At 37.7% G+C, this 24,098-nt stretch overlaps 1 protein-coding gene across 1 annotated transcript in view; it reads left to right on the top strand.

The window, feature by feature from the left end:
• LOC121978266 (ribulose-1,5 bisphosphate carboxylase/oxygenase large subunit N-methyltransferase, chloroplastic-like) overlaps positions 1-18,019 on the top strand; it is a 28,421-nt gene extending 10,402 nt beyond the window's left edge. The window contains exons 8-12 of the mRNA XM_042530633.1: positions 617-789; positions 1,274-1,376; positions 2,173-2,304; positions 16,756-16,878; positions 17,677-18,019. Of these exons, the coding sequence (XP_042386567.1) occupies positions 617-789; positions 1,274-1,376; positions 2,173-2,304; positions 16,756-16,878; positions 17,677-17,763 (618 nt within the window). The 3' untranslated portion in view covers positions 17,764-18,019. The remainder of the gene's footprint in view (positions 1-616; positions 790-1,273; positions 1,377-2,172; positions 2,305-16,755; positions 16,879-17,676) is intronic.
• Positions 18,020-24,098: the final 6,079 nt, after the last annotated feature.

Below are 24,098 nucleotides of genomic sequence, written 5' to 3'. Positions count from 1 at the left end.
CCTTGTTGCTTACTCCCAAAATGGGAATAGTTTCACATCATCCATTTTTGTATAGAGACGCATTATGGTAAAGCCCAAAAAAAATTGTGAGGAATTGAGCCTACCAAAGTATGCATTGGCACAACCAGAAAAAAGTCTCATGCACTGAGATACAATGTACAAGTTGATGTTACATAGCAAATAGTTTGCTAAAAATTTGTTGTTGGTGATTGAAGGCAATGAGTCTTCACTTCAACAAGGTGCACTATATCTAAGTGTGCTAAAGAACTAAATCAAATGTGAAAGGAAGTGCAAGATATTAGTATGCTTATTGTTCTAAGTCATCTTTTGAGTCTGAACTGACAGTGCTGCTTTTATAAATAGTTTTTCTCTCAGTACTTGGACTATAGTGACATACTCATTATTTTCAGCTTGTTTTGGACATGGAACTATTCTGTATTCATGATTGAAGATGTTAGCTATCTTTGATATTTAACACAACCATTTAATATCTGTAGCCCCAGCTTTTTTTTTTGCTTCAGAAGTTTGAACTCTTACTATGGGACACTAGACCATAAATTACATGAATAAACTGGAAACCAAAAAATATTGACTAATTACTAAAAATAATTCACAGGTTTTCATATCGTATGGCAAGAAATCCAATGGAGAACTGTTGCTGTCTTATGGTTTTGTGCCCAAAGATGGTACAAATCCAAATGATTCAGTTGAGTTGTCACTGAGTTTAAAGAAATCAGACAAGTGCTACAAAGAGAAACTTGAAGCTCTAAGAAAATATGGCTTGCAAGTGTAAGTGCTTCTGACATCTGAAACCTGATGCAGAGTATATGTAAGCGATACAATTTAAATGTAAGCTGTACAATTTAATCGTAAGGTTTGTGATTTGATGACTTTGTAGAGTGCAAGTAACTTTTAGTTTGGATACCAAACTATATTAGCTAATAAGTAATAACCTTTCTTTAGTTCCAAAATTATATCATGTCATACCAAGAAAGTAAGGGTTTGTTATATGATTAACATGATAAGAATAAAATTGTGGAAATAAATTGCTTGGAGGAAACTAAAACAGAATGCATCTTTCATATTACAAGGAATTATATCAATTCATCTTTCTCCTGTTTAATAAATCTGTATTTATTTTTTTACTGAAAGAAAGTTATGGAAGTGGAGAGAAACATGTTTAATTCTAAATCATGACTCACTGGACTTGAAAATTCTATTTTTACACCCTTGGTCTGTGTGAAAACTAATTAATATGATCTTCTCTGAACAGGCCTCAAAGGTTCCCATTGCAAATTACTGGTTGGCCAGTGGAGATGATGGCATATTCCTATCTTGTTGTCAGCCCACCAAATATGAGACAATACTTTGAAGAGGTTGAACATTTCTTCCTTATATTAATAATGCCTTTAATAATTTAATGTGTTCCTAGCTTGATTAGAGTTCATATTTGACGATGTACTTTCAGAAAATATTTATTAACCTATGATTCATACTGGGAGCTATTGTGTCCAGTCAAAACTAGAATGCACGCGAATACCTATTTATGTGATGGCTGCAAGCAACCATCACCGGCAGTATAAGATATGATGGAAAATATAATTATATATATTCTGCTAGATATATGGATGAATCATTGCATTGACCATTTTGAGAAACAGGTTGCTTGTAGTGTTAGCTCCATGGTCTCCTAGGAAGGAGGTTCTTTAATTAAAACATTTAGGAATAATTTATTAAGCTAATTGAAGATATACAATGCTGCACCATCATAGAAATGGTTTGGATACTACCAACTTACACTGAAAGTTGAGCTTAAGGTTTCTGCCTGGAAATTTTTTTAGTGGAATGTAAAAACAATATTTAATCTGCAGTATACGATGAAGCATAGTTTTGATGATTATGATAAGGTAATTTGAAAGTTATATTGCTCTCCAGGAAGTTATCAAAAGTTGCTGTACATATCAGTTTCAGTATGTGACAATATCTGCCATTCTTTTTTCTACATTAAAAAATGCAAAAAAAAAAAAAAACACAACTTAGTCATCACATCAACTCTGTTCACAAATAGACCAATTAGATACACAAAGACAAAACAGAACGTTTTTCCCCTTCCCTGTTTGCTATTTGTATATCTTCCTGCCGAAAATTTCTATCTTGTACGTGAAATTGTAGATGGCTGCTGCTGCATCCAGTAGAGCTGCATCTGAGACAGGAAGAAAGTACCCAGAGTTGGAAGAGCAAGCCCTTCAGTACCTTTTGGATTGCTGTGAATCAAGCATATCAAAGTACTCCAAATTTCTACAGGTAATAGATCACTTTTTCATCAATTTCATATTCCTGTGCTCCTTAAAAAATCTATTAAATTTAGCATATACCTTAAGTAATAACTTCTTGTGCATCTCAAAACTTTGGTTGCAGCTCATCTCTAACATTTGCACCGAGTCAAGTGGGGTCGTTATATGTGGAGTAGAAACGAGCACTTGTTATTCAAATTGAGAGTCTGACAGTTATGGCAATAAATTTTTTTAGGTCCACATCTGGAGATAATTCTACTAGTATGGATAACCTTGGTTCAGTGAGATTGAGCAAGTTACTAGAAACTAGGCTACAGAGTTCTGTAAATAGTATAAAGTAATGGCATGGTTAGAGGAGACCTTTGACAATTATTTGGAAATTCTAGTTTGTAAAGTGTAGCAGGAGAAGAACAGGATAAAAGGTTGTCTATTGATCAAATCATATTGATCACTGTAGAGTTACTATGGTCAGAGTTAGGTGAATTTAAATTGTTTCAAGAAGGGTAAAATAAAGTTGCAATACAAAATAAGCATATGAGTAAACCCACGACTAAATAGATAGGAAATACAACATTTTTTAAGGATGTTGAGTTTGGGGGGAGAGATAAGGATACATAATTTACACTTGAAGAGGAATTTATTCAAATTCCTACCATTGCATTTAATAATGTTAAACAAATCCACAATTTCAAGACAATAATGAACTCCCTATATAGAATGAGGAAATTACTCCTAGAGAACAAACTCAACACTCTTAAACTCAAGAATAAATCTCATTAAGTAGATCCACGAGAAAAAGGAGAAATGCTATTCCAGATGATTTCATAATATTTCTCGAAGAACATGAGGATGGTATTGAACTAGTGGAGGATGACCCTATCAACTTCCATTAGGCCATACAAAGTTCGAATTCTCAAAGGTGGTTTGATTCCATAAATGAAAGAAATTAAGTTGATGTATGATAATAACGTTTGGGATCTTGTTTCATTGGTTGCAAATGAATATTTATTCATATGGTAATATAGAGAGATATAAGGCTTGTCTTATTGCAAAAGGCTTAACTCAAAGAGAAGATATTGATTATAAGGAGACTTTCTATCTAGTTCAATGAAGGACTCCTTTAGAACTATTATGATACTTTTACATTTTAATCTTGAATTACATTAGAAGATGTAAAAACTATTGCTCAATAGCAACATTAATGAAATAATTTATATGGTGCAACTAGAAAATTCTATGTCTGAAGATGGAAAGCAAATGATTTGCAAACTTAAGAAATTCATCTATGGACTCAAACAAGCTTCTCGTTAATGGTATTACAAATTTCATCAAGTAGTAACTTCTTTTGATTTTAAGGTAAATATGGTGGATGATCGTGTATACCATAAGTTTAGTGGTAGTTGTATGTCGATGACATATTGCTTGCCTAGCAATGATAAGGTTCTGATATATGAAACAAAGAAATTTCTATTAAAGAAATTTGAGATGAAAGATCTTGAAGATACCCCTCTTTTATATTAGAAATTTAGATATATCGGGATAGTTCTCAAGGTACACTTGGGCTATCACAGAAGAGTTATGTCGATAAGGTACTTGAGAGATTCGATATGCAAAACAACAAACCAGAACACACCTCTCCTTTTTAGTCTCAAACAATGCCTGAAAAATGACCTTGAAGCTAAAGAAATAAAAAAAAATTCCATATGCTTCGGCAATTGGTAGTCTAATGTTTGGGTAGATATGTGAGTAAATGGATCATTGAATAACATCCCAAAGGGTTATTTGGTATTTACAAAAAAATAAAAGACTTCATGCTCATGTATAAGAAATCAGACTAGTTAGAGATCCTTGATTATTTAGATTCTAATTTTGTGGGATGCCAAGATAGTCGGAGATTCATATCAAACTATTAATTATTACTTGTTGGATGGGATGTATCTTGGAGAAACTAGTAGCTTCGGTAGGATCGATGCGCCCGGGGGTGGAGTGAATAACGCTCGTAGTTTTTTCACATTTTCGGAAAACACAGAATAAATGCAACGGAAATGAAAGAACAATACTAATACTATTGGTTTTACTTCGTTCGGAGCATGTGACGACTCTTACTCCAAAGTCCGCGATCAAAGATCGTTTTCAGTGGGCAATTCATTAATAATATGGAGAATTACAACGACAAGTACAAGTACAATGGAATTATAGATTAAGTACTATAAGTGAAAATTATATCGGTGACTTAGAGAGTTGGAGTTGCGAGCTTTCGGTCGTCGGAGCAGCGTTACAGCTTCATAGACTTGTATTTGGAGCAGCGCAAGAGAGATATCAATAGAATTGATGTTTTAAGTAGCTGGTCGAACCTTCTTTTTATAGCCATGTTGAACCTAATCTGATTCACTGATCTCGGGATCACTGTTTGCCTCGACATTGATCAGTCGACTGATCCTCCCCGATCGGTCGACTGATCCTTCTGAATCAGCCCAGCTTCTTGTCCAGATGTTGCCACTTCGGATATGCCTTCGTTTGGTCGACCGATCCAGTCGTTCAGTCGACCGATCCAGTCGTTCGGTCGACCAAACCTTCGATGCTCCCCAACTTAGCTGGTTCGATCAACCAGGTTCGATCAATTCGCTGTTTATCTACCATTTGATCGACTAAACCCGAGGTTCGGTCGATTGATCCCTTGGTCGAAACTTCACCGTGAACTGATTTGATCTCTTCTGGGGTTCGGTTGACTGATTTGGACGTTCGGTTAACCGAATAAGGCAAAATTCTAACCTACAAATTGTTAGTCTTTCTGCAACATAGAGTTAGAATAATAAGCAAAATATAGTATTTTGACAGTCTTTGGACTGTTCGGTTCTGACTTTTGGATTTTCTAGAAATCCTAGATCGAACTGACGCCTACTGTTTCCTCTTCGGGGAACGCGTCCTCGCCTATTCCTCTCAGGATAGTTTACCTTTTCACAAGACTTTCACCTAGTGTCCTCGAACCTAGGATTTTACCCGACATCCTTAACCTGCCAAGTCTTTGCCCAATCGATCAGGACTTTGTTAACCGCAGCTAGGACTTTCCACCTGCTTAGTCTCAACTAGGACTTTGCTTTACCTAAGATCACTTAGGATTTTTTTTCAACTTGTTAGAACAACAATAACCATTAACTTAGAACTATCAAAACTCAGGTTCGATTGTCTGGTGCTTTTGTACCAACAATCTCTTTTTTTTTTATTATAGCAACACAGTTCAAGTTAAGTTAAACAAATAGATAACATGTAAGAACAAGTGAGAATTTAATTTAAAAGGAATTTTTTCACCGTAAGATAATTGTCGAAGTATTGAAACAGAACTTGGAAGAAATTCTTAAGTTAAGAAACTTGAAACTCCTCTTGAAATATAACACTTTTTTGAAGAAAAATAAATACTTAGCTTTTTCAACCAAAAAAACTTAGCTAAATGTTTAGTTTTGAAAAGAATTTTTTTAACACAAAAAGCCACTTAGCTTTTCTTTTTTCCTCAAAAAAAACTTAGCTAAATGCTTAACTTTGAAAAATACTTAGCTTTAGTTATACATTTTTCTAAAATAAAACTAGGTAAATGCTTAGCCTTGAGAATACTTGTCTTGCGAAAATACTTAGCTTTAGTTATACTTTTGAAATGTCAATTTTGAAAAATATAACTTTGCTTTTTGAACATTCTTAATTACATAACTTCTTACTAACTTAACTTCTTTTACTCCTTTGATATATATCAATAAAAGGTTCTAGGTAGAGAGAGAAAGCTGTTAACTAGCACTTAAATTTGAAAAACTTTTTTTTAATCTATTTCAAAAAATTTTGACTTGTTAACTATTCTAAAAAAAAATACTTAGCTTAAAAAGAGTTTCTTTGCTAAATACTTATTTTTAAACAGAGTTTTTTGAAAAATATTTAACTAATTACTTAGTTTTAAAAAGAGTTTTCTTTAAAAAATACTTAGCATATCCTTTTGAAAAAAAAATATTTTTTTTTTGAAGATACTAAGCCTAACTCCTTTTACTCTCCCTTGATTAATACCAAAAAAAACTTTTCAATTAAGTGCTTGTTAAAAAGAGAAACGCACATTTTAGACACCACGGAGTTATTGTTTTATATAGAGGAGAATATACAGTATAATTACAATAATACCCCTAGTTATGCTATAATATTCCAACACTCCCCCTCAAGCTGGAGAATATAGATCATATGCACCAAGCTTGTTTCATATGTAGTCAATTCGGGGATCTCTTGACTTAGTGAATATATCTGCTAGTTGATGTGAGTTGACAAAATTAGTAGATATTTCTCCCGATATGACCTCTCTAACAAAGTGACAGTCAACTTCAATATGCTTTGTCCTCTGATGAAAAACTGGGTTCGAGGCAATATGCATGGCGGCTTGGTTGTCACATATAAGTGACATTTGTGTAACCTCCCCAAACCTGAGTTCCCTGAAACAACCTTTTAGTTATATAAGCTCTTGACTAGTTATGGCCATAGCTCGATATTTTGCCTCTGCACTGGATCTTGCCATAACATTCTGCTTTTTGCTTTTCCAAGAAATAAGGTTACTTTCGACAAATATACAAAACCCAGAAGTGGACCTTCTATCAGAACCCAGAAGTGGACCTTCTATCAGTGGAGATCCTGCCCAATCTGTATCAGAGTATCCTACAACTCAAGTATGCCCTTTGTCTGCATACAAAAGACCGTTTCCTGGTGCTCCTCTGATATATTGAATTATGCGAGTCACAACATCTCAATGTTCTTTGCATGGAGAGTTGAGAAACTGATTTACTACACTTACCGCAAATGAGATATCCGGACGAGTAACAGTAAGTAATTTAGTTTCTCTACTAATCATCTGTACCATTCAGGATCTGGAAGAGGCTTCCCCTGACTTGGCATGAGCTTGTCTTTGAGTTATCGACTGTCTTTGAGTTTAACATTTTTGTTTCTTCTAAAATATTCATTGCATACTTCCTTTGAGATATGACGATCCCCTGTTTAGACTGTGCTACTTCTATCCCCAAGAAATATTTGAATTTGTCGAGATCCTTTGTCTAGAAATATTTGAAAAGATGTTTTATCTATGAAATCCCAAGATGATCACTACCTGATGACAATATCATCAATATAAACCACTACGTAGATGCAACCAGTAGATGAGTGACGATAAAAGACAGAATGATCAGCGTCACTCCGAGTCATGCCAAACTATTGAATTACAGTACTAAATTTACCGAACCATGCTCTGAGTGATTGTTTGAGGCCATATAAGACTCCCGAGCAACAAAACATGGAGGTTGCTCCATGTAGAATTCCTCGAGCAGATCACCATGTAAGAATGCATTTTTGATGTCCAACTGATAAAGAGGCCAATGGTGAATCGTAGCAATTGACAGGAATAGGCATATAGAAGACATCTTGGCAATAGGAGAAAAAGTATCCCCATAATCCAATCCGAAGATCTGAGTATAGCCTTTAGCGACGAGACGAGCCTTAAGTTTGTCAACCATACCATCTGGACCAACCTTTACCGTATACACCCATCGACAACCAACAACTGACTTCCTAGGCGGTAGAAGAACGAGGCCCCAAGTCCCACTACTTTGTAAAGCACAAATTTCATTGAGAATAGCCTGTTTCCATCCTGGATGGGCAAAGACATCACCTGCAGTCTTTGGAAGAGAAACAGACGACAAGGAAGAAAGACAAGAATAATAGGAAGGAGAAAGACGATGATAACTCAAAGAAACATAGTGAGGAGAAGGATTACGAATGGAACGCATACCCTTTTGAAGTGCAATGGGAATATCAGAGTCAGGAGATGGGACCGGAGGAAACGATGAAGGATTTGGCGCCAAAGATGTGCCCATGACAGTGTCAGTGCTGGGCGGTGGCAAAGCAGGACGAGGACGACACTGATAAACCTGCAAAGGAGGAGACGAGGTTGGGGATGATAAAGGCGCTATCGAAGGACAAAAGATAGTCACTGGTGCAGGTGGAGAGGGAGAAACCTCGGATTGGGAAACGGGAGGCCAAAAAAATGAAACCGAATCAAAGAATGTGACATCAGAGATGAAGTACCGACGAAGAGTAGGGGAATAACACTTGTACCTTTTTTGAGACCGTGGGGTACCCAAGGAAAATATACTTATGAGACCGGGGAGAGAGTTTATCAATGTCAGGATCAAGATCATGAGCAAAACATATAGAACCAAAGACCTGAGGTGGTAAAGGATGAAGAGGATGATGAGGGTAGAGGATATGATGAGGTATTTTATCCTGGAGAGTGGAGGAAGACATGCGATTGATGAGATAACACGCAGTAAGTACGACATCATCCCAAAACTGATGAGAAACATGAGAATGGAGAAGAGTCCGAGTGGTCTCAAGGAAATGACGATTCTTGCATTCTGTAATCCCATTCTGTTGAGGGGTATGAGGGCAAGATGTGCAATGCAGTACACCATGAGATGCCAAGAAGGAACGAAACTGAGTAGAAAGATACTTGCGTGCATTATCACTTTGAAAAGTTCGAAGAGAAATACCAAACTGAGTTTTGATTTCATGAAAAAAAGATTGAAAAATAGAAAATAATTCTGAACGTTCCTTCATTAGATATAATCATGTACAACGGGAAAAATCGTCTATAAAAGTAACAAAATATCGTGATCCCAATGTAGAAGAAACACAACTCAGACCCCAAACATCAGAATGTAGCTCGACTCACAGTGCAAGGAAAAAAAGAACTATGAACATGCTTACCTAACTGACACGACTCACAAGACAAAGACTCTAACTGAGAAAGACTAGGATGTAATTGTTTTAACTTATCAAAATCTGAATGTCCCAACTAAGCATGAATAAGAAGTGGAGATGCCGCCGCCGAACCAACAAGAGAGGGTTGTTGAAGCCGATAAAGGCCAAGAGACTCACATCCGAAGCCAATCATCCTCCCCGTGCTCCGGTTCTGTATGGAAATAAACGTTTTAGTAAAAAAAATGACACAATCAAGAGACCAAGTAAGTTGATTTATTGACAATAAATTAAAGGAGCTCCGGGAACATAAAGAACATTATGAATGGAAAGAGACAGAAAAGGATGAACAATACCAATACCCTTGGACTGAGTTTGGGAACCATTGGTCATGGTGACAATTGGTAAGTAACCAGAAGTAGTGAGAGAAGAAAATAGGGATTTATTACCAATGATATGATTGGTGGCTCCAGAATCAAGAACTCAAGGACCTGAAGAGCGAGATATGCCAGCAAAGAAATTGCTAGCGTGTGCAATAGTAGCAGTGGAATCATAAGCCTGACGATCCTCAAACCATTTCTAAGTCATTATAGGAAGGTGATGGTGTCGGATCCGGTGTTAACTGTGAAGTGGAAGCTGAAGAAGCAACAGAATTCTGAACGATATGAGCAGCGCGAGGAGGTCGACCATGTAGACCCCAGCACTTATCAATTGTGTGGCCTGGGCAGTGACAATGATCACACCAAGGACGTCCTTTGCCACTCTTGCGAGGCGGAGGTCTGTTGTTGTGTCCAGAGACCAAAGCTGACGAGTTAATAGGAACGGAAGAAGCCATCGTCAAGATCTTGGTCGGGACACGGAGGAGAGTCACCCATGTATTGTCCATGGTCGCTTCTGTGGGGTTGCCCAGGATCTGATCACGAACATGAGAATAATCTGTGGGCAGACCCTATAAAGCCAGGGACAAAAAATTTCTTCTGATTTTCAAGCTCTTCAACAGGACTGGCTGTAGGTGGTAGCAGCTCATTGAAGTCATAAAGAAGGCTATAGACCGAACCCAAGTAAGTTGACATTGAATAATTAATTTGATGGGCACTGAGGATAGTTATAAGATTTTTACAAACTTGATAGAGTCGCCGAGAGGTGTTTGTAAAGAGTTGTTGAGCCTGTGTCCAAACAACTTTGCAAGTTTTGTGAGTACGAAAGACATTCCTAAGAGATGGATGGATGGTGGCTCGGATAATACAACACAACTGAACGTCAACCTTCTTCCATAGAGGACGATCGACGACCTGAACATCTTCCTTAGTTTGAGTGAGATATGTCTCATAACCTTGTCCAACAAGCCAAAGCTCAATGTGAGATGCCCAAGAGACGTAATTTTTACCATCGGTGCAGTGATGTGGTTAGTAATGTTTGAGGTATCTGGTTTTGGGACGCCGGATGTAGCCATTGATTAGTTTGGAAAGAACTGTGAAGAAAGGCTCCTGACTGCTAGAGAAAACAGTGCTGGAGAAGACGAGGGTCGTGGTTGCACCCGAGTCTCCGGTGAACAGGATGTGGCTGAGGAAGCAGGAGAAGTTAGTGGTGTACTCCTGATTCGGCAGTTGGAATAACCTCACGGGTGAGCAACTACGGAAGGTGGCGTGAGGGTTGGTGTCACTGATCCTCGGTGACGGCGGCTGCAGAATAGCGATGGCGTGTCTGCATGCGAAGAACATCGGAGGAGAAGGCGTAACCCTTCTCGGGAGAAAGGAAGAAGTGGTGCGGGAGGCACTGTTCCGTGCCCTTGCAGAAAATCCGCCGATGCTGCGTTTTCCTGGTTGTAAGTGAGTTGGGCAGCGGTGGGGAGGACGGTGTTGACCACTTGCGGGACAAGGACTCACCGGAGAAGACGCGGATGATACGCTCCGTTGGAACAAGGGAAGAAAATTAGGGTTTTGGTGAACGACACTGTGCGTGCGCGAGAGAGGAACGATGGCGCAAAAAATTAGGGTTTTGGCTCTGCTATCATGTTAAAAAGAGAAAACCGTGTCTTAGACACCACGGAGTTATTATCTTATATAGAGGAGAATATACAACATAATTACAATAATACCCCTAATTATGTTATAATATTCCAACAGTGCTTTAAGTTTGAGGGGATAGTTAAAGTGAATAATTATTATCCTAGAGTCTAAGCATGGAAAGATCAAAGTAAGAAGAGTTTTTATAAAAAAATATTAAAAATGATCATCAACTTTTCTTAGAAGAAATGTCTAATCTTTGGCTACTACCTATTTACCATAAGGTAGTAGGTTCATTTGGTTAGTCAAGTTAAGTTTAATTAGATGTAATTTTAGTTAGATTTAATTTTGTTTAATTTTAGTTAAGTTTGATTAGATTTACTTTTAGTTAGATTTAATTTGGTTTAATTTTAGTTAAGTTGGATTAAATCTGTTTAATTTTAGTTAAGTTTAATCTGGGTTAATTTGATTAGGTTTAATTTTAGTTAAGTTGGATTGGGTTTAATTTTAGTTAAGTTTGATTAGGTTTAAATTTTAATTTTAATTAACTAATTTTCATTTTGAAGGGGAGCCTTGGCGCAACGGTAAAGTTGTTGCTTTATGACCAAAAGGTCATGCGTTCGAATCCTGGAAACAGCTTCTTGCAAAAAGCAGGTTAAGGCTGCGTACAATGGATCCTTTCTCGGGACCCCACATAGCGGGAGCTTCGTGCACCGGGTTGTCCTTTTTAATTTTCATTTTAAACCTAAATCCATCTCACCCTTTTTCTAGATTGTCAATCATGGAATCTTATAAGTTTTGTGAGATGGTTTAATTTTATCTTCAATTTAGATGAAAATCTAAGGATTGATTTATATTTGAGTTAAACTAAGGTTTAATAGTTAGTTAATTAAACATCCATTTCTATAATTGGCTTCCAGGCTGTGGCAAGGCACTAGACCTTGGGTATTTGAGCAACAACTACTTCTAGACAAAGCCTTTTAAAGAAATTGTATATTTAATTTTCTTTCTGAGAATCCTTGGTTTAACTAACCATGTGTCGATCAAGCCTAAATCCTTATCTATACATCCTAATCTAAACATGAATAAAGAAACCAGTAAATCAAGCACTACACAATTTTATCCGATAAAAATGATCTTTCTATTGGCTCCCCCTAGATTAAAGTCTCTATAAGGTCTATCAAGATAGTGAATTTGATCCTTAGGGATCCAATATTGATTAAGTCTAACTTGATTAATCAGGTTAGACTTAGGGACCCATGCTTGGACGATTAACTAAGGACAAGTAAGATCCGAGTCCAGATCGATGGTAGACGACTTTTTGTTTTTAAGAATTAGATCAAGGTTATTGGAACTCAAGGTAAACCGTTCCAATGTTTATTTTAGTTCCTTGACTTGACTTTTTCAGATTGAAATTTTCTTCCTAAGTTGTTGGATTTGAGTTGAAGTTTTAGCTTGAACAAGCTCGGTTAAGGGACTTAGGTTAGTCACTTTCTTAAGGATTGTTACCTCCTTTAGGAGTGACTTCACCCAGATGTTGGATTTGGCTAGTTTACATATCATATAATTTATCAAGTTATGTAACTTATCTACTTAAGGAGAACTTACAGTGTATTTTGGCCTTTCGAAAACGGATATGAATCTGTGGCTTCTCTCAGACTCGACTTTCGATTTGCTCTCGGTTTTGGACTCGACGACTTGTTCTCAAGCTGGAAGCGCGAGGAAGCTTGTCTGTTCGAGATCTTCATCGGAGTCTTCTGATAACGATTCATCCCACGTTGCTTGTAGCGCCTTCTTCTAACATTGCTTCTTCGTTTCCTTTTGGTTTGGACAGTTCGCCTTGATATGTCCTTTCTTATTGCAATCATAGCAGGTGACTTCAGACTTGGTTTTCGTGTTCAGGTTTTGACTTGAGTGTTTCATCTTTGATTGAAACACCTTTTTGACCTTGTGTTTTGTGAAACCCTTCTTCTTGTACAGTTTTCGTACCAGGTTCATTAGCTCGGCGGTGATTTCATCGTTGTCTTTTTAGTCCAATTCGCCTTCGGACTCGAGTTCGGTCATATGCTTAGTTTTTAGTTCCCAAGTTTTGCTTGTACCTGCAACCAAAGCAATACTTTTCTTGACCAACAGTGCATTAGTTTGTTCGTGAAGTTCGAATTCGGAAAACAACTCGTCTAATCTAATTAGCGAAAGATTCTTAGAAACTTTGTAAGCATCTACCATGGGTGCCTAGAAAGTGTTCCTTGGAAAGACATTTAACATACCTTATGATGTCATGATTTTCCCTTTTTTGATTACGTGAAGACCGTTCATAAGATCTTGGATCTGAGCATAGTTGACTCGTCGACTCACCTTCCTGTATTTTTATATTATATAATTTGTTTATGATTAAGTCTCGTTTAGATACCTTTGTGTTGAAGTCCCTTAGTACAGTTCAATCAATTTTCCCCATAACTTTTTTGCGCTTGAGAATGGGCCGACTCGGTTCAACTCTTCTTTGGTCAGACCGCATTAGAGAATTGCGTGACCTTTGCATCTGCCTCAATTTTCTTTCTTGTTGGTGCGCCCCACTTATCGTAGGAGATGAGTACTCAATTTTTGTTGGGAAATGTGAATCTGGTTTGGATTATGATCCACATTTTCACTTGGGTCTTGAGATGGTTCTCTATTCTGTCCTTCCAATAATCGAAGTTCTTGTTGGAGAAAAGAGGCGGGCGAGTTTGTGGGCCATTGATAAAAAACCTCGCACATGCAAAAAAAATAACGAATGTCCCAAGACAAGGTCTTGGATTAACTCTGAGTGGTGTTGCATCAACTTTGAGAAACAATAAACTTGATTGAGAAAAATTATTGGAGGGATGATAGCACCGATTCCGATTGACTCTGAAAAACTCAAAAAATACCACGAAAAAGTGCTTGCACGGTGATTTCACTGATTCAAAGCAGCCCTGCTCTGATAGTAATTGTAGGATCGATGCGCTAGAGGGGGGGGGGAATAGCGCTCATGATTTTTTTTACATTTTTGGAAAACACAGAATAAACGCAACGGAAATGAAAGGACAATACTAACACTGTGATTTTACTTGGTTTGGAGCTGTGATGACTCCTACTCCAAGACCTGCGATCAACGATCACTTTCTGTGGGCAATTCACTAATAATATGAAGAATTACAACGACAAGTACAATGGAATTATAGATTAAGTGCTATAAGTGAAAATTATACCGACGACTTAGAGAGTTGGAATTGCGAGCTTTCAATCGTCGGAGCAGCGTTATGACTTCGTAGACTTGTCTTTGGAGTAGCATGCAAGAGAGAGATCATTAGAGTTGATGTTTTAAGCAGCTGGTTGATCCCTCTTTTTATAGCCAAGTTGAATATGATCTGATCACTATTTGACTCGACATTGATCGGTCGACCGATCCTCCTTGATTGGTCAACTAATTCTTCTGAATTAGCCCAGCTTCCCATCCAGATGCTGCTGCTGCTTCGAATCGGTCGACTGATCCAGCTGTTCGGTCGACCAAACCTTCGATGCTCCCTGGCTTATCTGGTCCGATTAACCCGATTCGATCAACTTGCTGTTTATCCACCATTCGGTCAACTGAAGCCGAGGTTCGATCGACCGACCCTTGGTGAAGCTTCACCGTGAGCTAAACTGATCTCTGGAGTTTGGTCGATTGATCCGAACGTTCGATCGACTGAACAAGGCAAAATCCTAACTTGCAAATTGTTAGTCTTCTTGTAACATAGAGTTAGAATAATAAGCAAAACATAGTATTTTGATGGTTTCTGAATTGTCCGGTTCTGACTTTCGGATTTCTCGGAAACCCTAGATCGAATCGACGCCTTCCCTCTTCGGGGAATGCGTCCTCACCTCAAGAAAATTTGTTTTTTGCCAAATTGGTCCTCAGACCATTTGGACTTTTGCTCAGCATCAGAGACCTCAGGACTTTTAACTAGTGTCCTCAACCATAGGATTTCGCTCGACATCCTCGACCTGTCAATTCTTTGCCACCAGGACTTCATTGCCTCACCACATTTAGGACATTCCACCTGCCTAGCCTCAACTAGGACTTCTCTTTGTCTAAGTTTACTTAGGACTTTCCTGCAGATTTAGTTCAACTTGTTAGAATAACAATAACCCTTAATTTAGAATTCTTTGCCATCATCAAAATTCAGGTTCGATCGTCTGATGCTCCCTGTACCAACTTCTTCCACCATGCCAGAATTCACAGCATTTTATAAGGCATCCAAATGCAAAATTTTGTCACGGGCTGCAAATTATGGATGACATTGGAAAACCGTTAAAGATATTTTGTGACAAGAAATCAGCAGTTATCTAATAACAATAGGAGCTTGTTAAAATTGAATAACATTAGCATCAAATTCCTTATTGTAAAGAAAGGGTACAGAATGACCAAGTGGTTATAGAACAAATTGGAACAAACTCGATTGCAAATCCGCTCACTAAAGGTTTAACACCCATGGTCTCTCATGAACAATTGCTCGCATGGGTGTTATGCTTCTTCAGGATATTTAGTTTTAGCAAGAGTTTGTACATTAAAATGCTTAATTATTAAAGGTATACCTTCATTATTTGATTTCGAATTTTGGTCAAGGAAATAAAGTTTTTGGTTACCTCACTAAAGTTTAAGGGAGGACTAGCTAAAAATAGATATGTTTAGATAGAAATTACATGTAATTTCTATACTACACGTTCATATTAGATCTATTTTCAATTATATTGATATTTGTGAGCATTGAAGGTTCGATTGTGATTAATGCAACAAAGACTGCCTTCATCCAATATTGATATGATTAATGGATTAGACTGTACCACATACTAATTCAAGATAGCAAAATTTTGAGTGCTCTTTAGAATGAACACATTTCTAATATAAGATATATAGTCCAAGCGGGAGATTGTTGGAAAAATAATCATGTCGGCTAACATATTTAATTAAATGTTTATAAATGACTATTTTAAAAGTGCAACCCAATTAAGTGATCTAATTAAGTTATGGTGGCAACTTAATTAGATCATAGCATTAAATTTGAATATGAATTTTATTTTGTGTAGATGTCTATTTTCTTATTTACTAATTTATGATGGGCTAAATTAGAAATAAGGAAAATTTATAACTCTTCAGTTAGAAATAAGGGTTGAGGTCCTTTGTCCATAAGTATCCCTAATTTTAGTGACATCCCATCATCATAAAATTCTTAAAGGGTGCATATTGATTTTGAAGATTGTAATAAGTTTAAACATCTGTCATTAGGGAGGTTTGATTGATATATTATTGTTTATTATGTTGATATGATATGGAGGATCTGAATTTAGATTTCTGTTTTGAATTTAGAATTATTTTCTGACAATAGGGCTATTACATGGTATAGATAGGATTCATAACAAAACCTTAAACTTTAAACGTCTAATGTACCATAACACCATTCACTTGATAGCTATAACACTATGTCGCAATGATGAATCTGCGCAAATAAATTCATCGGTTTTCTATAATGATCTTATTTTTATTTGGAATTCTAGACATAACTTGCCAATGATATTTTGATTCTTAGATGAATTTACAAATCAATGAAGTATATTTATAAATGGGTATTTTTTTATTGTGAAAAGGATTTTGGAGCTTGCATCTGATATATTTCATGTATTTCTAGGATGGTGATACACTGAATTCAGGTCAATTAAGTGCCAAGCAAGCAGATCGAAAGTCTCTTCTGAAAAAGCTGGCAACAGATCTATGTACCAGTGAGCAAAGGATACTATTCCGTGCACAATACGTAAATTATATAAACATTCTTTTGCATCATTGTTAGAGCTATGTATTTTATGGTTTCGTTAGCATTCTTGGCCAATTTCAGATCAAGTAGTAGGAGCATGATGTCTTTCATCCTAGATATTTTCTACCTGAGGCATAGGGTTAGGTTCATGCTGATCTCCTGCTATATAGCTTAAAAATTGTTGATGGTATTAGGAAACATACAGAAAATATATGCTACAGCCCATCTCACTTGGTTACCAGGATTCATAAACTCTAATACTTAAGCCTGGAGGTTTAGAGTTCGAATCCTGGGGGAGGCAAAAATTCACTGTCAGGGTGGAAAGTCCCAGTGAGTAACGACACGACCAAGGGTCGTCGGTCGACGACATGAGAAGTCGCCAAATGGGCCGACGACATAAGGGCCGACGGTCGACGACATGAGATGTCGCCAAATGGGCCGCCAAATGGGCCAAGAGGGCCGGGTCGTTACAATAAAAAGGCGCCTTTTTATTGTCGACCGTCGGCCCTTATGCCGTCGGTCCATTTGGCGACCTCTAATGTCGTCGACCGACGACCCTTGGCCGTGCCGTTACTCACTAGGACTTTCCACCCCTGGTCAGTGGATTTTTGCCTCTCCCAGGATTCGAACTCTAAACCTCCAGGTTTAAGTATTAGAGTTTATGAATCCTGGTAACCAAGTGAGATGCATCGTTCTTATAATTTGCAATAATGACATTCAGCAGAAATCTGAGGGTTAAATAGCACTCCTCACTAAATCGGCTTTTCTGTTTTCATTTTTGCTTGATATGGACTACAGATACTAAGGAGGAGGTTGCGGGACATGAGGAACGGAGAACTAAGAGCCCTAACAATATTAAATGGGTTCAGAAAACTTTTCAAATAAGGATAGTGGAGATCGTGTGACATCCCGGATCCTGTCAATGATATGATGTTGGAGCTATTTTCATACTTTTGTTGCTAAATATATGTGATCCGTCAGTGGAGGATAACAATTCTACTGTTGCTAGTAACTCAGTTTGTTGCTGTCATTTTGTAATGACGGAAACAGATGATCGAAACAACAGTGATTAATAAGTTCTGTTCTTTTGAACCGCCGTGGAGGCCATTTTAAGCTAAAAACTCCGAATCATTAGGTGTCATCTTATTTATGCATGCATCGTTATTGTGTGTGATTTGGAGCAAACTGAAGATGCATTTCTTGTTTCTCCCATGATCTATCTACATCTCAACCGTTGAATTAGTTTTTATTTTTAAAAATAGGAAACTTTTGATTTCTCCTTTCACTTTAACGTATGAATTTTATCTGAAGGAGAAAATTCAAACATACCAAAACATGAATAACCTTGCAAGTTTTCAACGCTATGGTAATTCAAGGCGTTGTCATCTCTAGAGTTAAAGCAAATGTGTATCCTTTGTATTAGTAGATGAGGGAGAAGATATTTAGATGATATTTTATCTTGTTTGAAATATGTGAGGTGGTGCGCTGATTTCGGTGAACGATAATTTTTGATGAAGATGAACTTTTGAAAATCTGAAAGAGTTCCTCCACGATTCTACGCACAATGAGACAAGCCAACAAAGCCTTAGTGATCTAAAATTGGGGTGGGGATTCCTAGCTAGGTCCTTGGACGCTCAAGCCAGTTCTTCTTTCAAAAAGTGGAAGAAGAAGAAGTACAGTAACTGAAGTACTTTGAAAGAGTTTAGATGCTAGAATTTGCTTACCTTACCAACGGAGAGGATTTCTCTTTTTATACCACTTCATGTAACTTTCGTAATCATGAAGTGGTTCTCGGTTTGCTAGAGTTTATTAGGAGATGAAGTAATCTACTAAGTTCCGTGCAATAATCTTTTAAGGAATTTTTTTTTACCCCAGATGTACCTTTTTTTATCGTTTGTGACTCATATTTATGATGATGTATGCATATGAACACGTCATTATAACTGAAGAAGCTTCTAAAAAACATTTCCTGCTAAATTTATCAAGTTGTCATACTTATATACTTTTGTTAAGCATATCTCAACCGATCGTTCAAGTCGGTCGTGTATATATTGAGAATACCTTGAGAATACCTTCCGCTAAGCATGTTTCGACCGAGAATATCTATGAGCTCTATAAGGCTGAATGCCCCTATGCTTGGTCGGGCTCTGTCCGGCCGAGCAATATACGCACACTAGTACTTGTTTGACCTTCAATCGGTCGATAATATACTAAAAACTTCTATAAGGCTAAATGCCTTTATGCTCGGTCGGACTTTACTTGACCGGGCACGTGTAAGCACATGGGTGCTCGCTTGACCTTCTCTTGGCCGGGAACATACTAAAAACTATATATAAGGTTAAGTGCCCTTACGCTCTATCAGACTTTGTTCGATTGAGTGCATATACATATATTGACACTCGCTTGGCCTTCACTTGGCCGGTAATATACTACAAGATGTATAAGACTTAATGCCTTTACGCTCAGTCAAACTTTGTCTGGCTGAGCACATATACACATACTGGCGCTCGCTCGGCCTTCATTCAACCAGTAACGTACTGAAAACTATATATAAGACTAAGTGTCTTTACGCTCGGTCAGGCTTTGCCTGACCGAGCGCGTGTAAACATATTGGTGCTTACTCGACCTTCACTCGGTCGGTAATATATTAAAAGCTTCTATAAGGCTAAGTACTTTTATGCTCGATTGGGATTTTCTTGACCAAGCGCGTGAATATACATTGGTGCTCACTCGGCCTTCACTCGGCCGGTAATATACTAAAAGCTTCTATAAGGCTAAGTACCTTTACGCTCGGTCAGGCTTTACTTGATCGAGCGAGCGAAGGTACATTGGTGCTTACTCGACCTTCACTCGACCGATAATATACTAAAAGCTTCTATAAGATTAAATACCTTTACGTTTGGTCAGGCTTTGCCCGACCGAGCGCGTGAAGGTATATTGGTGCTCACTTGGCCTTCACTCGACCGGTAATATACTAAAAGCTTTTATAAAACTAAGTACCTTTACGCTCTGTCGGGCTTTGTTTGACCGAATGCGTGAAGGTACATTGACACTCACTCGGTCTTCACTCAGCCGGTATTATACTAAAAGCTTCTATAAGGTTAAGTACTTTTATGCTCGGTTGGACTTTGCTTGACCGAGCGAACGAAGGCACATTGGTGCTTACTCGGCCTTTACTCAGCTGGTAATATACTAAAAGCTTCTATAAGGCTAAGTACCTTTACGCTCGGTCGGGCTTTGCCTGACCGACTGAGCGAAGGCACATTGGTGCTTACCGGCCTTCACATGGCCGGTAATATACTAAAAGCTTCTATAAGGCTAAGTACCTTTACGCTCAGTTGGGCTTTGCCTGACCGAGTGCATATATAAAAACCTTTTATTTGATCGTTCATTATCTTATACATTCACTCGACTATATACCTTTCCTATCTTTCTCGATCTTACTCCTCCTTCATTTGATAGATCGACCTATCATAACCCATATCACTAGCCTCCCCTTCAAGTTTAGTCGAAGGAGGTATAACCGACTGACTATACATAAGTTTCAATTTTGTTTATTTACTCTATTCTCTTAACTCATTATTTTTATATTTTTATATATTTTATTATTATTATTATTTTTTTAACTATATCTTGAAAGTCATGCGATTTTTCAAAATTGACTTGTTGGTAATTGGTCGTTCAACGGAAAGAGAATGTCAGAGGTGCCCGAAGATATGACATATCAGTATATGATTTGGTCTGTTCTGTCTATCATAAATGTCTCTTTATGGGTGATTGCCACGTGTTATTTTTTTCCTATTTCTTGAAGCAACCTTTAACCTGCCTCTTTATCGACGTCCTATCACATGCCTCTTAGCAAATCAACACTTCTCCTTTCGCGAGATGCTTCATTTTGACGGAGATCCTTATATCCTCTTAAACCCTAAATCTTTTTCATTTCTTTACTCTTTGTCTTCCTTAACTCATTTTTCGGTGCTTCTCTTTTTCGACATTCTTCAACATTCTGCGCTTCTTCATCTTCCTCAACTTTCTTCTGTTACCTTCCATCCTTAAGGACCCAGTAAGTTACCTACCCTTTAAGTGTTTCTATTTTTTTCCATGGCTGAGGAGTTACTAGTTCCTTGGTACGCTCTGACTCATTCCTCCTTTAGTACCGATAATCGAATTTCTATTCGCTTCCAGTATGAAATCCCTAAAGAATATGACATCAACGTCTCGCAACCTGAGGCTCATCCCCATCTTCCTCCTAATAACTGTGTTACCTTCTTCAAAGACCAATTAGTAGCAGGCTTACGCTTCTTTATTCCTCCCTTCTTGTCGGAGATAAGCCAGTATTTCGGTATCCCTTTACAACAATTTGCTCCAAATGTTTTTTGACATCTATGTGGGTTATACATGCTATTTCACCTTTTCAATATCTCCCCCACTTTTCAAAACTTCTTCATGTTCTCCTATTCTAAAAAATTAGAGCCGGGAGTATTCCTTTTTCAGTCCTGTCCTAAGATGGTGTTTTTTACAGACATGCCCTCCTCTAACAAGGGTTGGAAATCATGCTTCTTCTTCATTAAATTTTCTAGACCTGTTACATGGTCTACCTCATGACAATTTTCTTCCCTTCTCTTCCTGATGTAAAAGAACTTCATCAACAATCAGCCTTCTTTGATTATTACAACAGATTACTTGGTCACCGTTTTTACATCTATGAATGACTACATAATGACCTTCTATACCTTTTTGGCTTGAGCCCTGTTCAAAAAAGATTGTAAGGTTCCTTTGGTAAGTCTTAACATTTTAGTCATCACTCTTTTACTAATTAAAATATTCTTTTATTTGTTATAGTGGATGCTGTATTTAGAGCTCTAGTTGATAAGGAAATCTGCATAGAAGAGGAGGCATTACTAGCCAAGAAACAGGAGCTCAATGCAGAGCTTAACGCCACATTAGCTCAAGCTTCTGATACTCCCTTGTCTCAACCCTCTACTCGACCTACGCTCGCTTCTAGTTCTCACACCATTTCCGAGGAGACATCCACAAGTTTACCTCCTTTACCTGAGGATATCCTTTGGAGCTACAAGAACAGGGGACTGAAACTACTCCTACAAGAAAACGTCCTGGGCGGAGGTTAACCTTAGCGCCCCTTCCTAAGAAACAGGCTATCTTTGTTTCTAAAGATATGACTATAGGAGATATTCAACCCACTTTTCCTGAACCTACCCTATCTTTCTTGTACCTCGCTTCCCCACCTATTCAACCGCCGTAAGATCCTTCCATCCACAATGTTAGTTCGGATCTTGAGTTTATTATGACCTTCCTAGAATAATTTCCTTTACCTAACCAAGAAAGTCAGGGTCCTCCTATTCTTCTCTTTGCTCCTCCCTCACTTCACAGTTCTTTATCATCCTCCACATCTTCTTCCACCCTTCCAATATTATTGGGAGGTTCTTTAATCACAGTTTGGGCAGAGGCTTGCCAACAGCTTGAAAAGTTCACCTTTGCTAATTTGGTCGATAAGTTTTCTTTCGAGGAAACTAAGGTAACATGCCCTTCGTCCCTTTGTTTTTTTGTTAATGCATTCTACTAATAATTTTTCTTCCTACAGCGATGGGTCATTAATATGAGTGTGACCCGCCAATTATATGATTTGGCTCGAGAAAACGATTCATTGAGGCAGCAAACTTCTAGAGCATCTTCTTCTCATGCCTCTAGAGAATTATCTGAGTTATCCACCCAGCTACAAGAGACTCGCAAACTTTTTGAGGCAGAATTTAAAAATTTGAGTCAATGGAAAGCCTCTGCAGAGAACTTTAAGTCTCAAATTAAATCAAAGACCAACCTTCACGCGAAACTGACATCCAAACTGGATAAGTATACCATCGAGAATGCTCAATTGTCATCTCAGTTGCAAGCGCTTTAGAATTGTCTACCAAAGTCTCTGACTTACAATCTAAAGACTCTGAACTAGACTCTCTACGTTCATCCCTAACCATAGCTCGGGCAAATATTTCCTCCAAAGAGTCTGAATTGAAAGCTTCTCAAGATACTCTAGCGGATTATCAAGCGGGTGAAGATGACCGGTTCGAAAAGAGGAAAAGAATACTTTTGGAGTCTTCTGAATTCTATGCCCCTATTGCTGCTTCGATCGCCAAGGTTTTCACTCATGGGGCTGAGGGGGTTGTAAAGCAACTAAAAGAAAAAGGACATCTAACTTCTGACCCTCCAGCTAACTTCCTCGATCGTCGAAAACAACTTGATACCATACCCCTTGACTTGTTCCCCAAGTTGATCTAATCTCTGATCTTGTAGAATAATTTTAATTGTTAACTTTCTCTTATGATGTTTTAACTATTTACATAATTTGTTTCTGTCCTTATTGGTTGAGTACCTAGAAACTTACATATTTAGATGAAGTTATGTTGATTTTAGTTGATTTGAACTCATTATTGAAGGGTTGAGTTGTTATCTTTAATCAAAATTGGCATCCATTTAGGTTTTAACATTCGCTCGGATTTATTTCATTGTCCTTAGGGTTATAATTTATTAATCTTCCTACAAGCAGATTATCCATATTTTAATCTATACATTATTTCTTGATAATAATTTTTGTCAGACCTTTACCGGCTGGGCAAGCTCACTTCTGTATTTAATTTCACTCGAACTTAATACTTGACTGGCCTTTAATGACCGGTCAAGTTTAGATATATGTCTTTAATTATCCTTCGGACTCGATTAGCTAGTAATGACCGACCGAGTTTATATATATATATTTTAAATTAGTCATTTGATTAGTTAATAATGACTGATCGAGTTTATAATACGAGAATATATGCATCTTTAATTAACATTCGGACTCGATTAGCCAGTAATGGTCGACCGAGTTTATATATATATATATGACTATGACTTTCCTCCGTACCTAGCCACCCCTACTTCCAAGGATCGTCCTCATATTCCGCCTCCAAATAATGTGGCCATCTTTTAGGAACAGACCCTATGTGGTTTTAGGTTTCCTATTCATCCCTTATCTCCTCGACTATTCCACCATTTTTTCATTCCTCATCAAGTGGAAGATAACCTTTTTAAGTTCCAATCACGCTCTAAAGCCACTCTATTCAATAGAATTCCACCTCAAGGAGAATGACGGGACAACTTTTTTATGCATCTTCCTTCTCCCCCACCATATCTTATAACCTGGCATCGAAACTTTTCTCCCATTCCCC

Source organism: Zingiber officinale, chromosome 4B (assembly GCF_018446385.1).
Source record: "Zingiber officinale cultivar Zhangliang chromosome 4B, Zo_v1.1, whole genome shotgun sequence".
Classification (NCBI taxonomy): Eukaryota; Viridiplantae; Streptophyta; class Magnoliopsida; order Zingiberales; family Zingiberaceae; genus Zingiber; species Zingiber officinale.
Note: the sequence above shows the minus strand (reverse complement) of the source record. Positions and strands in the feature narration are given on the sequence as shown.